General features: G+C 36.1%; 1 protein-coding gene across 7 annotated transcripts in view; it reads left to right on the top strand.

Moving 5' to 3' along the window:
* Positions 1 to 26,633, top strand: part of PTPRK (protein tyrosine phosphatase receptor type K) — a 568,568-nt gene that overhangs the window by 188,221 nt on the left and 353,714 nt on the right. For all 7 annotated transcript variants that reach the window (XM_030316304.2, XM_030316309.2, XM_030316303.2 and 4 more), the window contains exon 3: positions 19,032 to 19,303. In XM_030316304.2, the coding sequence (XP_030172164.1) occupies positions 19,032 to 19,303 (272 nt within the window). The remainder of the gene's footprint in view (positions 1 to 19,031; positions 19,304 to 26,633) is intronic.

The raw sequence follows: 26,633 nt of genomic DNA, 5'->3' as shown, positions 1-26,633 counted from the left end.
TCCATTTCTGATTTTAAAAGGAATATTTGTAGGGCACCTGGGTGGCTCAGTTGGTTAAGCTTCTGACTTTGGCTCAGGTCATGATCTATGCTTCGTGAGTTCAAACCCCGTGTCAAACTCTCTGCTGACAGCTCAGAGCCTGGAGCCTGCTTCAGATTCTGTGTTTCCCTCTCTGTCTGCCCCTCCCCTACTCACTCTCTCTTTCTCTCTTTCTCTCCCTCTCCAAAAAAAAAAATAATAAACATTAAAAAAATTTAAATTAAATTTAAATGTTTGTTTAAATTAAATTAAATTTAATTTAATTAAATTAAATTTAAATGTTTGTTTGTTTGTTTGTAAGGGAAAAACACAGAGCATGAGCAGGGGAGGGTCAGAGAGAGAGAGAGAGGGAGACACAGAATCCGAAGTAGGCTCCAGGCTCTGAGTTGTCAGCACAGAGCCTGACGCAGGGCTCGAACTCAAAAACTGTGAGATCATGACCTGAGTTGAAGTCAGCCACCTAACTGACTGAGCCACCCAGGCGCCCCAACATTAAAAAACATTTGAAAGGAATATTTGTGAATTTTCACCAGCGAAAAGATGATCGAGGTAGATTTTGGTAAATTAAAAAAAATTCAAAATGAGAAGATTTCGAATCAAAAGGTTTCTTTTTTGAAAATTTGCTAGAATGAACTTGTTAAAATAAAAAGGTGATTTTAAAAGTTTCCTTTGAATTTATAACACAGTTTTTTCTTACAGTTGTACTATTTTAAATGTATTCACTCTATGGATTTCCTACTTTCTTTTAAAAGTGGGCATCAAATTAGAATTTTTAATACATTTTAATGTCCCTTATTCTTTTTTTAAAAGTTTGTTTGTTTGTTTGTTTGTTTATTTATTTATTTATTTTGAGAAAGAGAGAGAGAGCGAGTGAGCATGAGCATAAGTAGGGGAGGGACAGAGTGAAGGAGAGACAGAATCCTAATCAGGCTCTACGCCATCATCAGGGAACCTGATCCAGGGCTCCAACTCACAGACTGTGAGATCATGACCTGAGCTGAGATCAAGAGCGGGATGCTTAACCGATTGCGCCACCCAGGCCCCCCAATACACCCTATTCTACAGCCAGCACAAACTATTCACAGAGGATGAGCTGGTGTGGGAACAGAGGTGTCACTACATAATGGGCCTTTTTTTTCCTGACATAACTATGTTTAGTTTTAAATATTGAGATAAATCGCCAGTAGACGGTCTTAACTTTTTCTTAGATATAGTGTAGCGGTCATCACCGTTGCCTAACCTGTCCATTCACAATTTTATGTGGAATTGGCTTTTGGGCTTTTGGCAAGGGGAGGTAGACACTTAGGGAAAACTTGGTCTTAGCAACCAGTGGGGGCTGCCTCCATTTACTAATCAAGTATTACTTAATTTATGTACTTTCTTTTCCCTTTTATTGTTACACAAATAATTTGAGGTGACTTACCTCAAAGATAGTTATCCAGATTGCCAACATAAATAAGGGAAAAGACTTCTGGTAAGTAAGAATTCAAATATGATTATAAAATCCAATTCGTGGCAAATAAGTCTAAATTTTTCAGCCACTGAGGCCTATGTTGTTCTGGTTGAACCTCAAATTAGATGCTAAGCTTCCTGGCACCAGCTTGAAAAAGAAACACATAAATTAGTTACTTACTGCATACTTTACTACCTTATGTGGAAGCAAAGCCTTTCCTAGTAAGTATTAAATTCTAAAGCTGGGGTCAAAGAGGAAGGCACAGAATATAAAGCAGTGGTTATTTTAAGAGGATTAATCCTTCTGAGTATCCTTTTTAAAAATATGTTTTTCTTTGGAAAAATGAAAGACAGTTATGGATTTTCTTCCAAGAAAACACATTTAGGGTTGTGTCTACATGATTTTGTTCCAGTGTGCCTTTAGGTACTTGTCTACAGTTACCTGTATTGTAAATGATAGGTTTTCTTTGAGGCTGAGTTCCGTATTATTAAGTCTGTAGGCATATTCTTAGAGTTCTGTGAACATCTGTAGGCATATTCTCAGAGTTCTGTGAACATTTTAAAAATTGGATGTTTTTATTTTTAGGAGTCCAAAAGTTATATACACATTTAAGATGATCTGGATGATTGGGGAATAATTCAGAGACATTGTTTACATTTGTGTTGATGTTATATTTTTGCTAAATGAAAGTATGGATTGCATCATATTTAGGGTACTAATGAAAGTTTAATGGTAGTTCATACAGATGAAAGCAATGGGAGAATTTAGGTCCTATGTGGCAGATAATATATGTCATAAGCATAGGAAACTTATAGTAAGCAAACTGACATTTATATTAGCTGATCGCTTTTTTTTTTTTTTTACTGTATATAGTGCAGCTCCTGAACTTATGTGTATGAGCTTGAAAAACCTCGTTAACAATAAATAATCAGTAAATTTTTTTAATAAGTGGCTTTAAAGTTTTCCTATTGTAATTTGCAATGCGTTATTACATTTTTTGGCCCATCAAAAGTATGGATCAGTGGCTGAAAATCACCATCAAAGAAGAGTAACAAAGATTATAATTACAATAACTCACATGATGTTTCATTGTGATCAAAATGAAAAGAATCCAACCCAAAAGCAAAATATAAAGTATAAAACATAAGTATATATTTTTCACTATTAAATGTTATATGTGCAACAATGATTCCACAAAACAATTTACTAGGCTAAATAAATGTTAATTAAATTTTATTGATTTTTTTTACATTTGTATTAATAAACTCTTATCATAATAAGTTAATACTCAGAGATTATCTGTGTGTACTTTAAACTAACACTGAGGTCTGTGAGAAAGTATTCCTTTTTCAGGATTGGTATTTTACTCATGTTTGAGAAACACTGAATCAGGAGTTTTACTCTTAAACAGTTTCATGCCCATAGGGATTTAACAGAGCATGCTTTCTTGCACATTTAGAGTTTTCAAGGTAAAAGTAATAATGCTTACCCAGTTGCTGGGTCTGTTAGAATGAGCACTCCTTAAGGAACCCGGCATAGTGAGACTGGTGCTTGAAAGAAATGTTCATCAACAGTGAAAGTCTGGAAACCCTATCTGGTCGCCATGTTTATGTTAGAAGACATATGGGTTTACTCTGACACTTCAGACCCATGGACTCTCAGCTATTTTTACTGATTTGAAAGAGAACCAAGAAATAGTTTATACTTAGACAAAGTGACTTATTTTAGGAGGAAATTCTAACCACTGGAGAAATCTTATCCTTCTTGTAGGTCATCTGAACAAATCTATTAAGTTTGCTGAATTAGATTTCTCAGCCTCCTGCATCTTTCTTCTGCTGAGCTCCTCTGCCTGCCTTTCTCCTACAACCACCCTCCTTGTCTGGTTTTGCTTAGGAGGGCGGTTATAGTAGTCATTGGGACCTTTGTATTTCATCCCAGATAAATGGTTAGACTAGAAAAGTGGGTGAAACCACTGTTTCCATCACTATCCTAAGGAAATTGATCATGAGGACATTTCTACCTGTAAAAGAGGAATCAGATGCCACGTGATATGACGGGTGTCCCACATAGGACCTTTCAAAGCGTAAGGAAGTCCTTAGCCCCCAGTCCTTCCTGGAAGCTCAGGGTTGATAACCAGGGTGAATTTCTTCATGTGGCAGATGTCACTGCAGCTATCTTATCACCGTGGACTTATCATTAGATTCTCATTTATTTATTTTCATTTTTTCAGCTGTAGAAGGATATTTATGTGCTTTTCTGTGTTCCAGAAAGCATTTTTAGGCCAAAACTACTGTGAAGAGGATAATCACAATGATGTTTCAGTTTTGCCCCTCCAGATGCATATGTCTGTTTTAGCATCTTGTCAATTTTTAAAAATTTTCCAGAACACATCGTCTTTTAAATTGAATGCTGATCAGAATAAATATACACATACTCAACAGAGAATTTTGGTTTTGTATTTGGAAAAAAATAAATAAATCAGGAACTGGCTGTTCAGATTCAAAGATAGGTTTAGTGAGGGTCAAGAGGTGAATACACTCCAGATACCCAAACTAGTTATGTGCACTTGTGGGTGCAAGATTAAGTGGCTTTCATCCAGCTGCGGACAGAGTCTGTGTGGGTTCTTGGAAATCACCCAAAGTGTTAATTGCTATTGAAATAATATTTTAGTATAAGATGGTAAGAACATTCTTAGTTATCAGAACTAGCCATATAAGAGGTTTAGAATCAATTTCTCCCTTGCTTCCTGTAGTATTTCTATCCCTATTAGTGATAAAAAGATTTGCAACCAGATTATTGTATTTTGTGTTCCATAGTAATGTGTGGTGTGACATTAATTTGATTAATTACATTTACTGTTATATTATGTCTATGAAGTATTTAAGATTTTGTTGAACTGTTTATAAAAACCCAAAAAACCTCATGCAGATGGTTCATAAGTGTTTATGGCCACAATCTTTCCTCTGAGATATAGAATCATATATCCAACTGCCTACTTGACATCTTCTCTGGTATGTCTCAACAAAATTAATGCCCCTTCTTTCTCGGATGACAGTTATTCTTCTTTGGCAGCCTTTCCTATATTTGGTGAATTTCTTGCCTTATTTCCATGGCCTCAGAAGTAAGTCAGGCACCTTTCCAACCATCCTTATAGTTATGATATTAACAGGTGACCAAATCTGCACCATTCAGAAAACCCAAAGGAACTTTGACTGGAATCTATTAACTACAGAAAGGAGGCACCCTGAAGATTTCCTTCTGCAGAAAGTGGAAGCATAGATATCTAGAGGCAGCAAAATACGGAACCCAGCCTGGATGCTGGGAGCAGTGTTGTCTGTGTCCAGCAATGGGTGTCCACTAGAGTATATCTTCATCATTCATTATTTGGGCTTCCTGATATCTTTTAATAACATTCTTTTTTTCCCTGAAAATGGTACAGTAGATTCAATTGTTTACAATAAAGAACTTGAGCTGATCTTTCCCCCCAAATTGATCTTTATCCACTGTGCCAAGGAATACCACCACTATCTATTTGGGTGTATGAGCAAGAAGAATAGTTGTATGTTCTGGGCACCTGTCTCTTCTTTACTTCTGTATCTCATGCAACACCAATTCTTGCTGATTTTTTTACATCTTCTATAGGTTTCAGATGGTTGCTTCGCATCATCTCCTTCATCTACTACCATACTTTTAGATACATACATATACATCCTGGAATGCTGCAGGTGTTTCCTAACTGATCTCCCTTATCCATTCTGCACATACCCCATCACCCATCTATTCTGTGTGGATGTAGCCAGAGTGATTTTCCAAAATCTGACTTAACACAGCAACCTCCACCTCCCTCACTTGAAATCTTTTTTATATCTCTCTGTAACATGTAATGCAAAGACAAACTCCTCTTTGCTCATAAGACCTTCTTGGTTTTTTGGTTTTTTTTTTTTTCTTTTTTTTTTTACTTTCTGCATTTCTATTCTCATCTCCTTCATTGTCTCCACACTAGCCAGACTTTCAGTCCTTCTTATTTAATTATAATCTGCCCCACTCCAGGTCCTTTGCATACAGGTTTCCACTGCCTGTTTCTTCTCATCAGCCTAATACCTGTCATTCTTCAGATCACAGCTCAAAGCTCACTTTCCCAGAAAGATCTTCAGGCCTTTTGGATGAGGTCATATCTTTATATTATATGATCCCATTGCCAACCTCTCTTTTATAAAGGTTACCACAGTTTTATCTTGACATATATTTGTTGATGCTTTGCTTGTTTGTGTAATGTCTTATCCATGTGGAAGAAACCCCATGAAGGAAAAATACTAAAATGGTATTTACTGGAGAATTTTAAATTCTTGCTTACTGTGTTTCCCATGCAATTTGAAAATATTTGAATTATATTATTTCTTGGCAAACTAAACTTCTTATTCATCTTATAGTCAGTATAATATAGAAGCAGAAGGTTTTAGTATTAGATATGGATTGAGTTTTGAGCAAGTTACTTAACTTTCTTAAACCTGGCATTCTTCTGTACTATAATAATTTACATGTTCAGTATCTTTCTCACTGTAAGGTTGGGTAATATTCAATATTTTTTACAGTTTTAAACAGTTCTATTAATTAGTATATTCCAGTTAGACTCCAGCATCCTTTCCATTAACGGAATACCTGCCATGTGCAGACCACTATGTAGAAAGGCGTGAGGAGAGGCAATAGACCTTAAGAAGTTTACTATTGAGTTTGGAAAATTCTACACATTATAACACTATAAGGTAGGATACGTGAAATTTGTGAATGGCCTACAAAGTTGTATGGTCAGTTATAGGAATTCATGGAGACGGTAGAAATTGGACTCCCTGGAGAAGAAAAAGAGACTACAGGCCTTCAAGCAAAAAAGAAGGGGTAAAACAAGTAAAGAATGCATATTATAGCATTATGAATTGTGAGTTCATGCTTATAAGCATTTCAAGATTTCTGTGGATTACACGTAAGGATTTTGAGTCCCAGATGGGATATATTGCCTTATCTGTGTCTGGGCATGAAATTGTGTCTGGGCATGAAATTGATTCTTCAACCAATAGAACTGTGTTGCATCTAGTGGATTATAGATCACCATGATTGGAGTAAGCACTGACAGTTCATGGTCCTTGCAGAGTTTAGTCACTACTTGCAGGTCTATTTTTAAAAAATCACTTTCCTTTTTGAAATCATGTAAAGAGTTCTTAGGGAAATACATGGTATTACTATGGTTAGAAGAAAAAACATGTTGGAAACATATTCTTACTTCTGGTTATTCTCAAAGTAGAGAAATTTGATCATATCCTGAGTACTTAAGGTGTTTCCAGTTAATTAAACTTGCTCAAAGTGCATTTCAATAGTAATTGAATGATCTGAAAATCAAAATTTTGGAATTATTAAAATTCTCTCTTTTCCATAAAAGAAAGACACTTCCTCTTTGGGGGGATGCTGGGAAACACCTGTGCTTGATTGTTGGTCAGAGTTCCCACTGTTGTTGTAGCTGAAATTATTTTCTATTTTAGCTTCTACAGTACACCCTAGAGAGAAGCTTTAAAAAGTTAGTGTGGGAACTGTAACTCTACATAGTTTCTCAATGTTTGTGTTCATGCACTGAGGCTTAAGTTAGCATTTATGGAAACATTCAAGTACAATCCTAAGTTGCTCTGAGGGCAAAAAGAGCACTGTTGGAATGGAGGTCACTTGCATGATGCAGCTTTTCTGCTTGTGTGTAAAAGGAATGTTTTGTTGGAAGAATATCCTTGGGTGATTATATTTGCCAAGAGGAAGTTGAATTAATTGTGTATCAACAGTCAGAGAAGAATTTGTATGCTGTTTCCCCTCACCATTAGCTAATATGGTATTTCACAACCAGTCAGGTGTGTTTGTTTGTTTGTTTGTTTGTTTGTTTTTAATAACAGCTGGATCAGAGACAGAATAGGTTATCCTAAAGTACAGTGATAGGATCCAGTATTATACTTTGCTCTAGTGTTGGGAACCCCTAATTCCACTAAAGCTACCTTAAATTAATGCAGGCTCAGGAGAGCCAATAATTAATTAATGGGTCTCGTGTTATTTTATTTTATATTAAATTCTTGAATTATAGATGATTAACCATCTTGTGACCAAAACCACCAATCTCTACATTTGAGGTGATGAAACCATTCTCTTTTACCTTTTTAGTTCCTAGGCCTCAGTTTATTTTTATCATATTTGGATAGTTTACAAAGCTACTTGGGGAGATAGAAAATAAATATAAACCCATTTTCTCTACCACCCTGCTCTTCCCTCTTTTTTCTTATCTTTCCATATCTTAGATTTTAAAGTGTAAACAGTTTGTCTTTTTCTCCTCTCACTTGGACTCTCTTCTTCATTTCTGTGTACTCAGTTTCTTACTTTTTCTCAGATTTTATCCTCTCATTCTCTTTTGGTTTTCTTTTCCTTTGTCTTGGAATAGGCAGGCACTATTTTCAAAAACAAGTAGACAGATTTTTGGTTCAGATAATACTTTGTAAACAACAAAAAAGTAAAAACATGTTTTTACTTTGCTATTTCCCATTTCTATAATCCCCACAACAATCTTCTCAAACAGTATTTTTGTTATATCTAAAATACTCATCTCTTCTGGGCCTCAGATTCTCATCAGTAAAATGATAGAGGAGAGGTGGATGGTTGGGGTGGGGAATGTCAGAGCCAGGCTGTGGAATCAGATCTCTGACTTCAGAGCCTGAATTCTTAACCATTTCGTAGCTAGGAATACGCTTTTTAATGGATGACAGTGGAATATATGTTATTCTTTACTTTTGGGCTTTTTTCAAAGCGTCTTTAATTATAGTTAGGAACTTTAGTGGTCCTTGTAGTTTGATAAAGGAAGCAACTCCTTGGTTTGCCAGTTAAACTGCTCTTATAGCTTGATTCTCCTTGAACCTGAAAACTCAGTTGAGAAACTTTGCTCAACCTTAGTTCTTCTGTAATTGACCATTACTTGCCAATTGTTTATTCAGTAGTAGTTGCAATCTCTTATTAATGTTGAGGGAAAATGAAGCCGATTCTTCCAATATATTAAAATAAAGTTTTGGTACCTACACACATACTGAGATTATGGAGTAGAGTATATTGACCTTGGAAATATCTATTTATATGGAAATACAGAGCACTGTACACTCATTCTGTACTGACCTTGAGTTCTAGCCTTCTATTACTAACAGGGTTATAGTATAGCCAGACAAAAACTTGGAATTGATAGTATGATATTTAATCTTTAGGCAGTTTCCAGAGACAACAGGCTATACAACCTTCTCTTACCTTTCACTGTTCTTTCCAATTTGGGTTCCCTTGAAAAGGCAAGTGATGGTTACAAAATTGGATACAGGACAAAGACTTCCTTACTTTTTGGGGTAATGTAACTCTGATTATTCTTTCTGAAGTTGCTTTTCATTTTAGCAACTGCTTCTTAAAACATCTCATTACCACATAACATAAAAGCTATGTAGGGTGAGAGCCATGGGAGGAGTGCCAGGATTTCAGAAATTGGACAAATCTTAGAACAGGAGATCTTAAACTTAGCTCTATGGTCCTTTTCGGTTGTCAGTTAAAGGGGTATGTGTGTTTCTGGGGAGAATGTTTTAGATTTACATGAGATTTCAGGGAAAAAAAAAGGAAAGTTAGAAAGGAAGGTTAGAGAGGCATAGAAGGAAAGAGCTGGAAGGGAAGAGTTGACCCACTGGGACAAAAGGGATTAGTAGGTGGTAAATTTACAGAAGGGTTGAGAAAGGTTAAGTGCCTCTGAATTAGAAGATTTTGCGTATACTACTCCTTAACATTCTTATCTCATTTTTTACCTTTGAAAATGTTCTTTACCTACATTTTCCAGTTTGGTTTTGTCTACCGTCTGATGGAGAAAGGAATGAATATCTCCAAAGGAACAAATATTAAGGACCTGCTTAATCAGCGTTCTTTGGCATGTCTTGGAGACAATCTCATTTAGTCCTGAGAGTGGAGCTCCAGGATTGAAGGATTTCAAGATAAGGAAACTAAGACAGAGAAAAGTTAAAGCTAGGCAGTTCAATAGATGGGCTGGAGGTAGAGAAAACTGGAGTCTTGAAAGACCCTGGAGAGAAAAGCACAGAAGATTGTAAAATCAGCCTTTTCCAAAGATGAGGCAGATGATATAAATTAACACTTCTAATAATCATACTGCCCAGGTTTTCTGTGTCATACAGAGGAAAATGAAAATTTTGGTGGTCAAAGTAGGGGCCAGGTAGATTCACGCTTCTACTTTCTAAGATGTAGGGGATGGAGGTTCAACTATAGCACAGTGTTTAGTCCAGTCTGTAACTCCTGACCATGTAGCTGATAAACTCCCTGAGGAGGCTAGTCTCCCAAGAAGGATAACTGTTGTGCTAATTTTATGTGAAACCTTTTTAGTGTTTCGTGGTGTCTGAAAGTTTTAGAAGATGTTCTAGATTCAAATCTCAGTTGGATACCTAGAACAAATACAAAGCCGTTACTCTCAGGGATTAGAAGAAGTTTTATTCCTGCACAATGTCAATGAAGCGGTTTTATATTTTGCCAAGACAATGGAAGGCACATTTTAGGGAAAGAAAAGTTGTTGGAAAAAGAATTCTGTTAAGATGCAAGTTCAGTCCTGTGTATTGGAATCTGAGGGACAGGTTTACTTTTCCCACACTGACATTTTATAATGGGTGTCTCAGTCTGTCTTTTAGAAACAAACTATATGATATAGGGAGTGAGCTCCATTAGAAGAGAGGCATAATCTTAAGACATAATAGAATGTAGAAGTTTGTGGAATTAATAATAGACCATGCAAAAAAGCGAGGGCACCTATCTCAACCTTACCAAAATGGTGGAATCTTTTCAGGAATTAAGATTGAGAACACTGTTGGTTTTTTTAATGTTTATTTATTTATTTATTTTGAGAGAGAGAGAGAGAGAGAGAGAGAGAGAGAGAGAGAGAGAGAAAGCAGGGGAAGGGCAGTAGGGGGGGGGACAGAGAATCCTAAGCATGCTTCATGCCATCGGCGCAGAGCCCCACATGGGGCTCCATCTCATGAACCATGAAATCACGACCCAAGGTGAAATCCAGAGCCAGCTGCTTAAGCGACTGAGCAACCCAGTTGTCCCTGAGAATATTGTTTAAAGTCATTTCAGTTTCCACGATTTTTTTCCTTTTGTTTAATATTTGAAATAAAACCAATACAGTTACCATTTTTGAGATTCTTTATTTATTGTTTGCTTTCATTTGAATTCACCAAAAGTTTACAGGTGCAAAAAATCCCTCTTTTAGGTCCTAGGTGGAAAAAAAAGTTTCTGATCTTTAGAAGTTTACACTAGGGCTGAGGAGATGCACAGGTAGATATTGTGTATTTGGTAGATAGGAGAGCATTATTGAAGGGCTATGGATATGCAGAACAAGAAACACTAATAAATAGTGTTCTGATTTTGTCATAAAAATCTTTCAGCTTCACACTGAATGCTCCAGATACTGTTCTAGATTCTTAGATGAACAAGATACATGAAAACTGATTTTTTTTGTGTGCAGTTTTTCACTCAAGTAAACAAATAAACTCAGTAAGTTGCAAGTGCTGTGAAGGAAATAACAAAGAATACACATTAGAAAGAATCTTAGAAGGAACTACTTTGGTTAACAGACAAAGGAGTGCTTCACCAATAAATGTTGTTAGAAACAAGACCTGAACGATGAAAATAATCCAGTGGAGTAGAGAGTATTCCAACCTGAGACAGTCATAAGATTGTATTTTTGATGGGCAGAAAGAAGCCCACTATATCTGGAGCATGTTGAGTTAGGGAAGAAAGGGGTAGGAGATAATGTGAGAGAGGAAGGCAGAGGCCAGATTATATTAAAGCTGATAGGCTTGAGTACAGAGTTTGGATTTGCTTCTCATTGCAGTGTAGAGATGAAAAAGATCAATTGTATGTTTTGAAAAAAATTAATCAGGTTGTCTGTAGAAAACTATTGTAGGGCTGCTAGTGTGGAAATCTATTAGGAGTGGTTCTAGTCATCCTCCTGAGAGATGATAGGAGTTTGATAAACTACTGAAGATGAAGGGAAATGGATGGATTGAGGAAATAGATTGGAAGTAGAGAGGGTAGAAATTGCTAGTGGATTACAAGAGGCAAGTAAAGGAAGGGGAAAAAATCAAACTGATTCCTAGGTTCTTAGTTTTAGTCACTTGGTATATTATGTTGCCACCTAATCAGATGAAGAAACACGGGGTGGGAAGAAGCTTGAAAAAAGGTAACGAGAAGCTGAAACATCGAAAAATAGGGCAATGGCGCTGTCGTTAGCACAATGGGAATAGTAACAGAAATGCGTAAGAGACATTAATTTTACCACAAAGAAAACCATCATCCTGGATGGGCTGGGACCCCCAAAACACAGTTTCAGTTGTCACTCTTATCTCTTCCCAGATATCCTGATTACTGCTTCTTAAGCTGGCTGGGCATAGAACTATATTACTGTATAGTGTCTCTGGTTTTTCCACACCAACAGTTTCTGGCCTGTTGTTTGTTTCTACTAGGAAAATCTCACTCAGTGCCAAGAAAGAACTTTTGCACATTGTGTTGGTGCTTTGGTAGCTATTCAGAATGGTCTTCAGAACACACAACAATTCTTATTAGGGTAGAATATTAAGCCTTTGGACTTCAACTGGAACTATGTCCTTGGTTATCCTTGCATAATCATGTGAACCAATTCCATGTAATCTGTGTGTGTGTGTTTGTGTGTGTGTGCACGCGCGCGTGTGCACGTGTCCTGTTGGTTGTGTTTCTCTGATGACACCTGACTAATACACCCTTTATATTGGTGTACAAAAATTCAGCATTTTTGATTTTCATTCTCCAGCCATCTATCATTCCAGGAAAAACTTTCATTTCATTTAGTACATCTTTATACCCTGAAGAGACTGGATGAGTGAAGTAGACTCAATATAAATAAAAGCACTGATAATATTCTCTTTAGAGCATAAAGATAAAAAGAATTGTGTATATTAATATATATTGTCTCTCTGCATGGGTCCAGGGTCCCTAAGACCCTTTTATGGATCAACATGCTCAAAACTATTGGCATAATAGCACTAAGATATTGTTTTCCCTTTTTTTGTCTCTCGTTTTCTCATGAGCGTATGGTAGAATTTCCCAGAAGCTACATGATAGCTGATATTACAACAGATTGAATGGAGAATTAAAAACAAGAATGAAGCTGTCTTCTATTAAGTCAGACAGGAAGGAGATTTGCAAAAATGTAAAACAGCGCTCCCTACATACTATTTTTTGTTTTAAAAAATACAGTAATTTTCATAAAAACATGTTATTTAGGTTAACATATAATGGATTTGTTATTGTTAATCCTAAAAGAGTTAATAATCTTTTTTGAGACTTCGTAATTTGAATTTCTCATATGGTCAATATTGATAGGTAGAGCTCACAGAAACAAAAGCTTTTTGATGTCCTAAATAATTTTTAAGAGTGTTAAAGGGGTCCTGAGACTAAAACATTTGAGGACCTTTGTTTTATTTGAGAGTTTTTCATATACACAAGAGTGGTTCTCATAAAAATGTTAAGTGCGTCCTTCCAAAACATTATACTCTTTCATCAAATGATTCTGTCTGGAAACAGCATAAACCAGTTTCAATTGTTTGTTTCATTTTTACTGCTGTTTTGACATCTTCTGGTAATTTCTCTCACATAAAGGTAAAACTGGTCCTGTCTCAGCAGTTATATGTTGTTATATTTTGAGAGCTAGTCTGTGTCTCCCTCTCCTTTATTCATTCATCCAAATAACCTACTAGCAAGTATTTATTGAACTTCTACTACATATAAGGCCCTTGTTCGATGCTGTGCCCATTTGCAATTTGTTGCTTTTGCAGCTCTGAATCCACCCTTTAATATCTGCGCTGTGATAGTGGAGCTTGACCACTTAAGCATTTCTCCTTAATAGCTAGTGCAGTGTTGCTCTATGTAGTTTGTCACACAAGTGTTTGGTAGTTTGTTGGTAGCCGGTCCCGAAGGGATTTTAGCAGGAAGGTGTTTTAACTCTTGTTTGAATTGTGCTTCTATTTTTGTTTTTTTCATGCTAATACTGAATAGCTGGTAGTTTCCCCGTGATGTGCACAGGGCACGCAGTCTCTGTGTGCTTGTGGCCCCAGCCCTGGCCTGGTGACCTTGCTGTGGCCCTCCCATCATGCACATAGCACACCCCCGACCTCATGCCACCCTGATGCATGGGAGTGTGTCCTGCTTGGGTACTAGCTCTGGCCTGAGTGACCTGGCAAACTTCTTCGCCATCCATTATGCTGCAAAACTACGTCTTCTTTAAGGGGATCTGATTCTGAGCAAACCCCCTCCCTTTTCCACATTTTTTTTTTCCTTCCTTGGGTATTGTGGTTACTCTTTAGGCTTCTCTTTACACCTTTAGGGTTTCTGCATCTCATAGTTTATACTTGTTATCGTATACTTTTGCTGTTTACATTTTCTATGTGGCTTCTCTCTTCTGATGGGACTCTGAATAAATTAGCTTTCTATCCCTCATCTGAGGGAGATAAACAATACCCATATAAATTATTTAAAATTTGTACAAACGCAGTCCATAATTAAGGGCCACAACTAGAAAGGCAGACCGTGTATCAGAAAGCTTCAAGACAGGAAGAGCTAAACATGCACTGGGGGCTGAGGAAGGTCAATGGGCCAGAATTGGCAAGGGGTTGGGAGGAGGGGAGGCTTTCTTACAGAGGCATGAGCCTTCTTCTTCTGGAGAAGAAAACTGGCATGGTATGGGGAGAAAATAGTGAGAGCTCTGTCAGATTGGAGAAGGTACCTGGTGAGAAGTTGTAGGAGGTGAATTGGCAAAGGTACTTGGGGGCAAGTTCATGGAAGGTTGTCAGTACCAACCAGAGAAGTGGACATTCTCTCTCAGTTTAAAACTCTTTAAAAAAAATTTTTTTTTAACATTTTATTTATTTTTGAGAGACAGAGACAGAGCGTGAGCAGGGGGAGGGGCAGAGAGAGAGAGAGGGAGATAGAGAATCTGAAGCAGGATCCAGGCTCTGAGCTGTCAGCACAGAGCCCCACGCAGGGCTCAAACTCATGAACTGCGAGGTCATGACCCGAGCCGAAGTCAGATTCTCAACTGACTGAGCCACCCAGGTGTGCCTCTCTCAGTTTAATTAATAGGGCACATTCACTGGATTTTGAATAAGAATTGACTTAATAAAACATTATGTTAGTCTACTAAAGGATATAATGGAGTTCTGGATGAAGTATGGAAACCTATTTATCATTTATTATTTTTTTCAGTTAATCCTATTCCTGGACGTGTATCTCAAAGATAAAATTTTCATTAATATATAAAATTCATAGCGCATTATTTATTCATCTAGATATTAGACTATGGCATTTAGGAAAATGGGACTTTTTTTTGGTTATTCTTTTAAGTAAAGACTGCATTTAGTGTAAGTACTCACTGCCCTCCTTTAATGAATTGAGGTAAGAAGTTTCTGATATTTGTATTGTGTTTTCTTGAAAGCCAAGGTGCTGTTAATCTGTAGGATGCAAACAGGATTTGTTTTTGAAAGGCAAATACCTATGTTTGTTTCCTAAATATTTCTCATTGTTTATTTGATGTTACTTAGGTAAGATAGTATTCACATAGTCTCTCTTTCTTTTTGTAAAGTACAAGTCTAATGCATGTTCATTATAGAACATTCAGTGAATGTACATAAAAACAAGAAAACAGAAGACATTTATAGCTCCCCTTGATAATATAGTTAACTACTTGCTATATTTTCTTTTGTTCCAGTCATATGTGCATGTTTATGTGTACATATAAATGAACACATACACATACACAATTGTATTTATTTTATATATATATATATTTTTTAAATGATTATAATGTTTTATAATTGCCTATTTTACTTAGCATATTGTGAACATCTTCCATCAAGTGGTTTTAGTAATTTGTTTTTAATTACTACATAATTATTCATCAAACTGATTTACCATAATTTTACAAATTGCCTGTTATTGGATGTTTAAAATACTTTTGTTTTCTCTATTGTATTTATTTTAAGTTTTTAAAAGATTTTTTCAAGTAATGTCCACACCCAACGGGCATCAAGAGTCGTGTGCTCTATTGACTGAGCCAGTGAGGTGCCCCTGTTTTTCTCTTTTTTAAATAATACAATGATGAGATGGATATCTTTTTTTAAAAACTATATTTTTGTACCTAAACAAATTGTTTATCTAATTTACATTCTTCTGTTTGTCATCACCAGCAGAGGGGACCTATTGCTTTTAAGGTTTTTGATTCTCATTGTCAAAACGCTCTCCAAAAAAGTTACACATAAAAAAAATATTATTATAAGCTTAGTTTTTCTTTTATGTCTTAAATGATATATTTGAGAATTCCGTTGCTCAAGAGAATGTAAGGAATATTTGTAAGGCCACGTTAAAGAAATTACATCAATTAAAATTTAGTACATAATGTGTGTATGACACAGATGTTTCATTATTAAGTCTGGAGATAGTTAAATCACAACTAAATAGAACTGAATGCTTATTAGAAACCTGAGGGATTAGTTAGCTGGTGACAGAACTATAGTAAATAAGCTTAAATTAGGACATAAAGAATGAGGAAAATGCATGTTATAGAATATTCTGAAGCTAAGTGTTGCAGCCAGTTATTCTGGGAGACTGTAGAAGTAATTTTTAGGAGTTGATAAGAATAGCATTGTGTTCTATATGTTTGGGATGATGGAAGTAACTCTTATGTCAAATAGGCAGTTACCTCCATGGTACCTGCTGGGTAAATTGCCACTGTATGAAATCACTTGGCAGAAGTATTTGATTGGCTTTTTGGTGTTATTGCTTGCTTCTTCCTTTCTGGAACTATGCAATAAACGCATATTATTTCATAACACTCGGAAAATGTAGCAGTAGTCAGGTAGCATTGTAAGAAGCCCATTTAGCAAGAACATTCTATGCAAATGAAATATCAGCACTGAAAAAAAAAATAACTTGTCTTGAAATGCTTGAATAGTTTCAACAAACTTTTATTTTGTGACTTTTGTCTTTTCTAATGATCAATTGGTAATTCCTATAAATTAATATACTGTGCTCATCCCATTTCCTTAATAAGAACATTATCATAGCTTAAAAGTGCAGCTGGGTAAAAATTGCTAAATGGTCTTAATGGTAAATATCACACTATGTAATTAAGATGTATGACAAAGCATATTTTATGCCAAAGCTTATTTTATAATGGAAGGAAATAATGATTTGAAAGCCTGTAAGTCATTCAGAGAGTGCTACTTTGAAATTGACAATCAGGGGTGCCTGGGTGGCTCAGTCGGTTAAGCGTCCAACTTGGGCCCAGGTCATGATCTCACGGTTGGTGAGTTCGAGCCCCGCATCAAGCTTTGTGCTGACAGCTTGGAGCCTGGAGCCTGCTTCGGATTCTGTGTCTCCCTCTCTCTCTATCTGCACCTCCCCAGCTCATGCTCGTACTCTGTCTCTGTCAAAAATAAATGAACTTAAAAAAAAATTTTTAAATAAAAAAAGAAATTGACAATCAGGAAGCATAATTGATGAAGACTTGTAAAAATAATTTAAATCTACTACTGCCATCATATGTCACTGGGGGAAAAAAAAACAAAACTGATCTAGCATTGGAGAAGTAGGTCACATGTTTGTGAAGAAGCTGAAGCCCCAAAACATTAAATAACTTATCTAAGATCTCATGCCTGGTTTTAGTTAAAAGTGATTAGTAGTCTGCTCTGCTTATGGTGAATCTGAAAGACATCTTGGCAGATCAGGCATGGACCTCAGAATGTGAGTATAACCAAGAATAGAAACATCCTGCTTATATAAATTGGGTTGGGATCCAGGATATCCTGTTCAAAAAAAAAAAAAAAAAGGACATAATTTCTCCAAAAATATACATGACCAATTTATTCTGTTAATGTGCATGCGATCTGTGAGAATCAGGAAGAAAAATTAAAAGGATTTCCAGGTTATGAAAGAAAATGAAAACTGACAAAAATGTAGTGGAAGTAATGTCAGTTACTGTCACTAGCATAAGCTTATTCCATACTTTGCCTGATAACTGATAGTGTCATCATGTGAAATCTTTACAAGAGTTCTGAACTCTAGAATGGCAATTGGTCAGATTTGAAATTTTGGTTTCTTAGGTAGTAAAAAGTCCTTTTACCTACCATGATTTGAACTTGCTTTTGGAGTTAATTGAACTAGTTAGACTGGTAGCCAATGAGTATTTGGTGTGTTATGTAAAAATGACTGTATTTTAGGAGAGGAAACAGGGTTGATTGGTCAGGAAGAAAGGTCCAAGTGTCATCCTTTTAATACTGGATTCTGTAACACTACACCTAATATGTTCTGGTTAAAATGAAATCCTAGGGGAAAAATTATAATAACATTTGTGTTCTACCTGAAGTGTGACAAATAGGTATATTTCCATTTTGGTTATAGGTATAATTGTTAAAATCCACAGTGACATGAAAAAAAAAAACTGGTGGTTTTTCTGTAGGGGTCCTTGGACTCCTAGTAGCAGCAGCTGATGTGTAAGACCCATTTTTGTACTTAGTGCTAAGACTGTTTTTGAGGGGGGAACTGTGATGTTGGGGCTCCTTATGCCCTGTACCTCCCTGCTACAGACAACCAATAAACATTTATTAAATTAAAGGTAATGGATTTAGACTAGTATTTTCAAGCCAGGTTTCTTTCTGCTCTAGGGAGCATATGCAGGGACTATGGCAGAATTGGGGCCAAGAGCAAGGGTGATTAGCTGAACGCTTGGTGGGCAAGGCTCCAAGTAGGCAAATCCACTATGTGTCTGATTCTCAGATCTAAACATTTGACATTTGCAGATTTACACTGCAAAGTATCCTTATTCCCTGAACTTAAGTTCAATGCGGTTAGTACGTTGCAAAAACCCCACTTTTATAAATGATGATCTGGGAATCTGCAATCAGAAATGATTTTGTCTGCACTCTAAGTTAACCCATCTCTTTGCAATGGTATTATGATAGGGAGAAGGAAGCCTGTACCCCCTATGTAAACCAGGCCAGTAAGGTATTCCTCTTGTTCGTTTGCTTGTTTAGTAATAAAAGATCTTTTTTAGTAAGACTAGAGACTTTTATGGTGGGATCTGGATTTGAATCAGGCTCTACCTAGTCTATTTGACTTTGAATAAGCTACTAAATGTACCTCAGTTTAGTAATTTATGAACAGGCTGTTTCAGAGAGTAATGAATTAATGCATATTATGTACTTTGAACAATGTCTGTTACTAAAAATTGAATTCACCTACTTACTTGTTTGATATCTTTCTATGGATCCATTCTGGAAGCCAGTCTTTCTGAGTTAAATTTAATGCTCAAAATGGATTGGTATTATTTTTAGTATTTCTTCTGTTATTAAATATTCCTTTTTGCTTACATGTCTATTTAGCTTTATTATATGTAATGTCATTTCAGGTTCCTATATGATAGTGGACTCTTCAGATCATGACCCTGGAGAAAAAGCCCGACTTCAGCTGCCTACAATGAAGGAGAACGACACTCACTGTATTGATTTCAGTTACCTGTTATATAGCCAGAAGGGGTTGAATCCTGGCACTTTGAACATATTAGTTAGGGTGAATAAAGGACCTCTTGCCAATCCAATTTGGAATGTGACTGGATTCACGGGTAGAGATTGGCTTCGGGCTGAGCTAGCAGTGAGCACCTTTTGGCCCAATGAATATCAGGTAATCATCTGACCTTTCCTGGTTTATGCTTTAATGTCATTGGCTCTCACTGTGTATGTAATACTTAGAGAAAAGCACTAGCTCATTGGAATAAGAGATGATCTCTTTCGCCCTCCTCTAGCCCTATTCTTGAGGAAATGTTGAAATACATTGGCACAAAACCTTCAAAGTAGAGAGAACATTTCCACATACAGAAAAAAACGTAGTTTTAGTGTCAAAATGTGTTGGTTGTTTGGCAGCGAACTACTTATTAACACATACTTCCATGTGTCTGTTCAGGAAGAAAAAGTCTTTTTGATTTGAGTGCACTATTCAAACTGGATTGGTTTGCTGACTTCCTGACAACAACATTTAAGAAAATACATAAAATAGTGTTTCATGAATTATGTCATCTAAGGGGGAGGCGTTTTGAATAATTGTTTACATTTTTGTCAGTTACATGGAGTTTAAAAATAAGCAAACAAAAAAAAGAAAAGTCCACATGTCTTTGTTTTTTTTTTCCACCAGAAATACTTAATTTAATTATGATTAAACCAGGTAACAAATGATATCAATATCTACTTCATGTGTTGTGAGGCAGATTTTATATGGTTTAACAAAAAAAGATCATTTACCAGTTTGGAGAGTTGTTTGGTAATCTTCTCCATTAGGTTCAGTAGATTTCCCCTACTTTTTGAAACATTGCCTTATGCCACCTTGTTTTTACTAAAGTAGAGTTTTAGTAAACCATTATGATAACCAAAATAAATCCAAAGAGGATTTCTGCCTTTAAAAAAAAAAAAAAAAAAAAGAACAGGAGTGGCTTATTTTTATTTTTTTATTATTTTTACTTTTTAAAGTTTATTTTATTTTTGAGAGAGAGAAGGAGAAAGTGTGAGTGGGGGAGGGGCAGAGAGCAAGAGGGAGAGAGAGAATCCCAAGCAGGCTCCACACTGTCATCATGGAGGCGGATGCGGGGCTCCTTCTCATCAATGGTGAGATCATAACCTGAAATCAGGAGTCAGACACTTAACCAACTAAACCACCCAGACGCCCTATTTTTATTAAACCTGTTTTGTTTATTTTTATTTATTTTTTTGAGAGGTAGAGTGTGGGCACACACATGAGCAAGGAAGGGGCAGAGGGAAAAAGAGAGACTTATAATCAGGCTCTACGCTTAGTGTGGAGCCCCATATAGAGCTCAGTCTCTCAATCTCAGGACTAGGAGATCATGACCTGAGCTGAAATCAGTAGTTAGACACTTAACTCACTGAGCAACCCAGGTGCCCTAGATTTCTGCTTTTATGAAAAAAGATGAAAAATTAAAATAGCACTCAGACTTTGTTTTTGCAGCTAGCCATTATGGAAGCAGCACACCGCCCAGCTGCGTGAGGGGCCCCACCAAGCTCCTTCCTAGCATCTTAGCATCAAGCCACCATATCTTTGAACTGTGTCTGTGAGCATCTGTTCTTTATCTGAATTTATTTAGTGCATCTGTTAGCAAGATGTGTCCGAAGGTATCTGAAAAGGCTGAGATTATTTTTGGGTCTGGGAACACTCAAAAATTTTTCCATATAAATTAGTGGTAATGGCTTCTTCACTTTATCCTGTTTAGGTTTATGAAAAGTTTCATGAGAACCCTATACTTTCAATAGCTGGGGAACCTGCCCCTGGGTACAGAAAACCAACTCTTGAAAGTTTACTTTTATGTTAGGTCTTTAGATTTAAACTTCTAAACTTATAAGTTTAGATTTAAACTTATCTACATATAGATATACATATATACATATAGATAGTATATTTTATTTTGATCCGTGAGTCATTTATAAGCTAAGAACAGTTTCATTTCTGCTTTTTAAAAATGAACATTTTTAAATTCAGGTTAAACATTAGGTTAAACTTGTCTTTATTCCTGGGGGAGGGAACACAATACCTTGTTTTAATTGCTTTGTTGTGTGTTGATTTTTCTATATTATTAAAAAGCCTCTTACTTCCTAGGTATGGTTCCACAGGTAAGGTTCTTTGTTCAAATTTATGTGTTTATTGGAATTTCAATGGATTTTCATTAGGTACTAGTTGATTCCGTTATTCCTGAACTGAAGGATGTTGTTCTTTGGTCTAGGAGAGCTGTCTGCTTTTCCAGGGCCCATAGCTCTGGGAGGGCTGCATGCGGGAGGTGCGTGGCTGAAAGTGTATGAAATTGATGCTAACTCACTAGCAGCAAGATCAGTGGGCTCATCTCTGATAACAGTGGGTCGTCATTGGCTGGGTCACCTTCACAATGCATTGTCATTACACTGACTTCACTAGAAACTGTCATTGGAGCTTAACACTGAAAAGAAAAAGCTGATTTAACCAAATAGAACTGTCAACGGATTCAGCCTTCTTAAAATAAATTTAAGCCCAAATAACAAATTAGTGAAATTGTCAAAAATTTGGTTTCTGGAGTCAGACAGCCTGTATTCAACAGTGTTTGCTATTTGCTATCTATATAGATTGTTCTCTAAGGAATCAAATTGTTAGTTATATCTTTAAAGGAAAACATAAAGGTGGATTTTGATAAATCCAACAAATAATATATCTAGGTATCATGCTAATGTTCCTTCACAACTGAGAAATAGTATACATATAATTACCTTTTCTTATTTTTTGCAAGATCTGCCTTTGAGTCATTGATACTGGTAACATTTTCTTATGGCACCATTTCTGCAAGGTTAATTTTAATGTGGAGTTATACAATCGAGAACTGGATGCTTCTTTTGTTCAGTCTTCTTTGCATGACAAAGCTCCTTAGGTTATTTTAAGCAAGCTATGCAAAAAGTGCCTGTGGAAGTTCCAGCCTGGCCAGTGAGATCTTTCTGGAGAGCTCTTGTCAGAGAAAAAGATTACTACATAACTTGGAACTTATAGGTAAACGCTTCTTTCTTGCAGATTGAAATTTGAGCAATAGATCACTACTTAAGTGATTATGTTTCTTCCACATCTGTTTTCCTTAACCTGCAAAACTTCACAATCAATGACAGCAAAAAACAGAGTAGAATAATTTTTATTCATGTGCTTAGTGCTCAATAAATTACTTGATTGATGATTTCATTGATTCTGTCATTTAGATACCTAGTTGTACCTGTACACTAGGTTATTAGAAACAACCAGCACAATGTAAACTCTTTATGTAGCATTTTTGCTATTAGGAAGTAGCATGAAAAACTTTTGATTATTGCTTAATGTAGAATCTTTTTTGATTTTTAAAAATTAAAATGTAGCCATTGCATTGTGCTATGTTGCAAGCCTACCTACTTTTTAATTCTTAAAGAAACACTGCATATATATTTTTTTCCCTAGACTCTAGATTGAGTAGAGTTATGATATGCATAGAAACTGTTCTTCCTCATTCCACAGTTTATTAAACTTCAATTTTACACTTTCCAAAACTTCTTAAAGAGGAAGTTTTTAACCTTCTGATTTTTAAAATTCCCTTTTCTTTTGTATTTCTAGTGGAGAATCCTATCTCTTATTGGCCTAATCTATTCGCTATCTGATTATCCCTCCAATATACTCCTTATCATCAACTTCATCAACAACAATCAAAAAGAAAATTGCTCCAGAATGCTACTACCTTAATTAGTATAGGATAATATTTATATAAAAATCATACTCCTGGAAGTGAGGTAAAACAAACAAACAAAAAAACCTCTCTACAAGCTGGCCCTTCTCTTTTCCTTTTCTCTATTGAAGTAAAAATCTGAAACAGACGTAGTATGTCTTCCGTGTGATTTCCCCTCCTAGAAATTCCATATTGCCAGACGCCTACAAAGAAGATGCCTGAACAGGAGATTGATTATGCTGTGGACTATTTAATAATGAGAAGATACCAGGTTTTAACCCTAAGAAACGCGAGCTCTTATTTGAGAAAGGAAAAATAAATTATACATATGAAATTATGAAATAAAGGTGAAATTATGAATTTTGGTTACCTCAAAGATCAGTATAGGCTTATAGACTTTGGAGCCAGTTCTTCCTGGGTGAATCTTGACTCTGTGCCTTAGCAGCTGTACAGCCTTAAATCTATTCCTTAATTTCTTTGGCTATAATTTCCTTCTCTGAAACATGAGGATGACAACAATACCTATCTATTTATTGGGTTGCTGTATTAGGTGAGTGAATATATACAATATATATTATATATATAGGAAAGTGTCTGACACAGAGTATGTGTTTGCCAAAAGATAGATAAACATGATGGGTAAATGAAACATTTGTGAACTCTATATTGGATTTCATATGTGCCCAGCATTTTCCTTTGTTTTGAAAGCATGCTCTTTTTCTTTTTCTTTTTCTTTTCCTTTTTCTTTTTCCTTTTCTTCTTTTTCTTTTTCTTTTTCTTTTCCTTTTTCTTTTTTCTTTTCTTCTTTTTCTTTTCTCAAGACTTAATTTTTTTAAGAGAGGAAGGTACAAATATTTCTCATATACCCCTTGTCCCCACACATGCCATAGCTTCCCCCATTCTCACCATCCCCCACCAGAGTGGTACACTCACTTCAGTGGCTAAACCCATACTGACACGAAGTAATCACTCAAAGTCCATTGTTAATTTTATTTTAGGGTTCACTCCTGGTGCCATACATTCTAGGAGCTTAGACAAGTGTATAATGACACGTATCTGTCACTGTAGCATCATGCAGAGGATTTTCACTGCCCTAAGAAGTCTCTGTGCTCTGCCGATTCATTCCTCCTCCTTAGTGTTATTCTTTTCATGTTTTGTTTTTATTAAAATGTCTACTTATTTGACAGCTTATTAACATGAGGTCACACCATGCTAACCCCTGGGGACATACAGGCAAAGTCCCTTTTCTCCGGAAGCTTACATTCTAGCTGGGGACTAGAGGAAATAAAAATGTAAATCAGATGTGGGGGTCAGTCCTTAAGGGGCCTAGTCCAGATGGGAAATGTGAAATACACAGAGATAAAACTTGAGACAATATAGTATTTGTTAAATGACTTAAGAGAGATAAATGTAAAATATAGTGGGGAAAATGAAAACAAAAGATAGGTTTGTTTCCAAAGTAATTTGAGGCATAAATGGGACTTTAATCCTTGTCTCTTGATTCCTGTATTTTTAGATTAGTATGCTTTTCACTGTACCACATTGTTTTTCTTAAACTGCGGTTATTTGGAGCCAACACTTTATATAGTGAAAGCGAACAGGCAAACATAATTTTGCTTATGATATAAGCACTGCAGTGATATACTCATATATAAGGAACTTTTTCTTACCTGTGTCTTCAGAGCAATAAATGTCTTTTCGGCTCAGTATACTAATTATACAAAGTTTCATATTATATATTTTTTTAATTTGCTGTGGTTACAAGTTGCTAATTCTACCTATGTTTATAGGCCTCAACTGAGTGCTGTAAGATTTCAAATTGATCACTAAATAGAAGTAAAAAGAAAGAAAAAACACCCAAAACCTTATGAGGCATTATCTCAGTGTTAAATTTCAACTGAAGATCAGCACACCTCTAAAAGTGTAATTTTTTCCAGTCTGGAAATCTGACCTGTCTTGTATGCATAAAATTCAGTTCTGCTCTGGGATTACATCCATTAGTTTCTTACTGAACAGTGAGGTTGTTACCAAATGAAGCAGACAGACATAACTTCCAACACTATTAGTGGAAACCTAATCTGCTGTTTTCCATTAACTGGGTGCACATCATTAATCACAAAAATGATGCGTGATGAAAACTACGGGGGTTTGGTCAGAAATTGGAAAGTGATAATATAGCAGAATGTGTCTTTTTTTCTTCTTTTTTGCTCCCTAATTTGCTGAGAAACAAACACTGAACTTTTGTAACCCATTTTCTTCTTAACATTTTCTGTTGGCTTGAAAAAAATGTAAGAACTGGACAGGCATGGGATTTTCTGGTTTTTTGTCTCCTTTTTAAACCTTTATGTTAACATGTATTGTGCTGATATTTTGGCAATAGAATGATACACTCCAGAGATACTGCTGACTTTGGATCTAAGAAGATTAGGATTTAAACCAAGTGACTGTTTACTTAAATAAAAAGTCTCTAAAAGATTGATCTTTGGGGATGGGGCTGAAGTAGGAGCATGCTCATGAACCATCCATTCAAAGAGTGAGGAAAAGAGCTCTTGGAATGTTTCCAGTTTATACTAGTACTGATTCAACCATGTACAGTCCCACTGAAGAAAGAAGGGTGGCAAGATTTTTCTTTCCTAGATGTATTAGTTTGCTTGGCTGTCATAACAAAGTACTACAGACTGGGTGGCTTAAGCTACAGAAATTTATTTCTCTTATTCTGGGAAGTCTAAATATCAAGGTGCTGGCTTCTTTGGCTCTTGGTGAGAGCTCCCCTCCCGGCTTGTAGATGGCCACCTTCTCACTATGTCCTCACATGTTGGAAAGAGATAGATAGCTTTTCTTTCCCTTCCTGTAAAGGCACCAGTCCTATCAGATTAGGGTCCCTTATGACCTTATTTAACCTTAATTAACTCCCAAAAGCCCTATCTGTACAAATACAGTGACATTAAGGATTTGGGCTTCAACATGAAAGGGGGTTTGGGGAATGACACAATTAAGTCCATAGCATTAGATATATATTACATCTAGAACGTCTTTATTTACAAGCATTATAAATGACCTGGCTTATCATCTTGTATAACAATATTGCTGATATTATCTAGTCAGTATTCGCTCTCCTCTCCTTTTTTGCATATTGACAGGACTCTCTCCCACCTTACTTACTCTCCTATCTTCCTTTGCGAGAAGGAGTGGCCATATGACACAGCTCTGACCAATGAGTTATGAGGCCAGTCTGCTGGGGATTTCTGGGAAAGAGGTCTGTTCCTGATAAAAAAAAAAAGACAGAAACATGTTATTGCATGAGAGTAGGCTGCATGGCCCTGCATGTATCCTGCAACTGCGAGGAAGGAGATAAACTGAGGGTAACAGAACAAAGTATGGAAGGAGTCTGGATCCTACCTCAGGCAAAAATTAATGACAACAATAATATTAAAAATATAAACTATTTTTAAGCAACTTTTAGATGAATATTCTATGCAGCCAGAGTATCCTAATGTATCTTTCTTGAGCTTTATGTCAGTCCCACCTACAAAAATACCCTTTGTAGATAGCACATGTGAGACATAAGGTAGAATGAAAAGTGTGTCTATCTGTGAGTGAAACAATTACTGTTTCTCAGTCCAGTTGTACAGAGAAGGCAAACCTATATACTTGACAATGTAAATAGGGCTGTAAAGCAATACATCAATGACTGGAGGGAGTAGAAAGAAAGGCAAGATCATTGTTGGGCGTCTACCATGTTTAAGA

The sequence above is a fragment of the Lynx canadensis genome, chromosome B2, assembly GCF_007474595.2.
Source record: "Lynx canadensis isolate LIC74 chromosome B2, mLynCan4.pri.v2, whole genome shotgun sequence".
NCBI classification, from domain to species: Eukaryota; Metazoa; Chordata; class Mammalia; order Carnivora; family Felidae; genus Lynx; species Lynx canadensis.
This window is presented reverse-complemented; position numbering and strand designations above follow the sequence as displayed.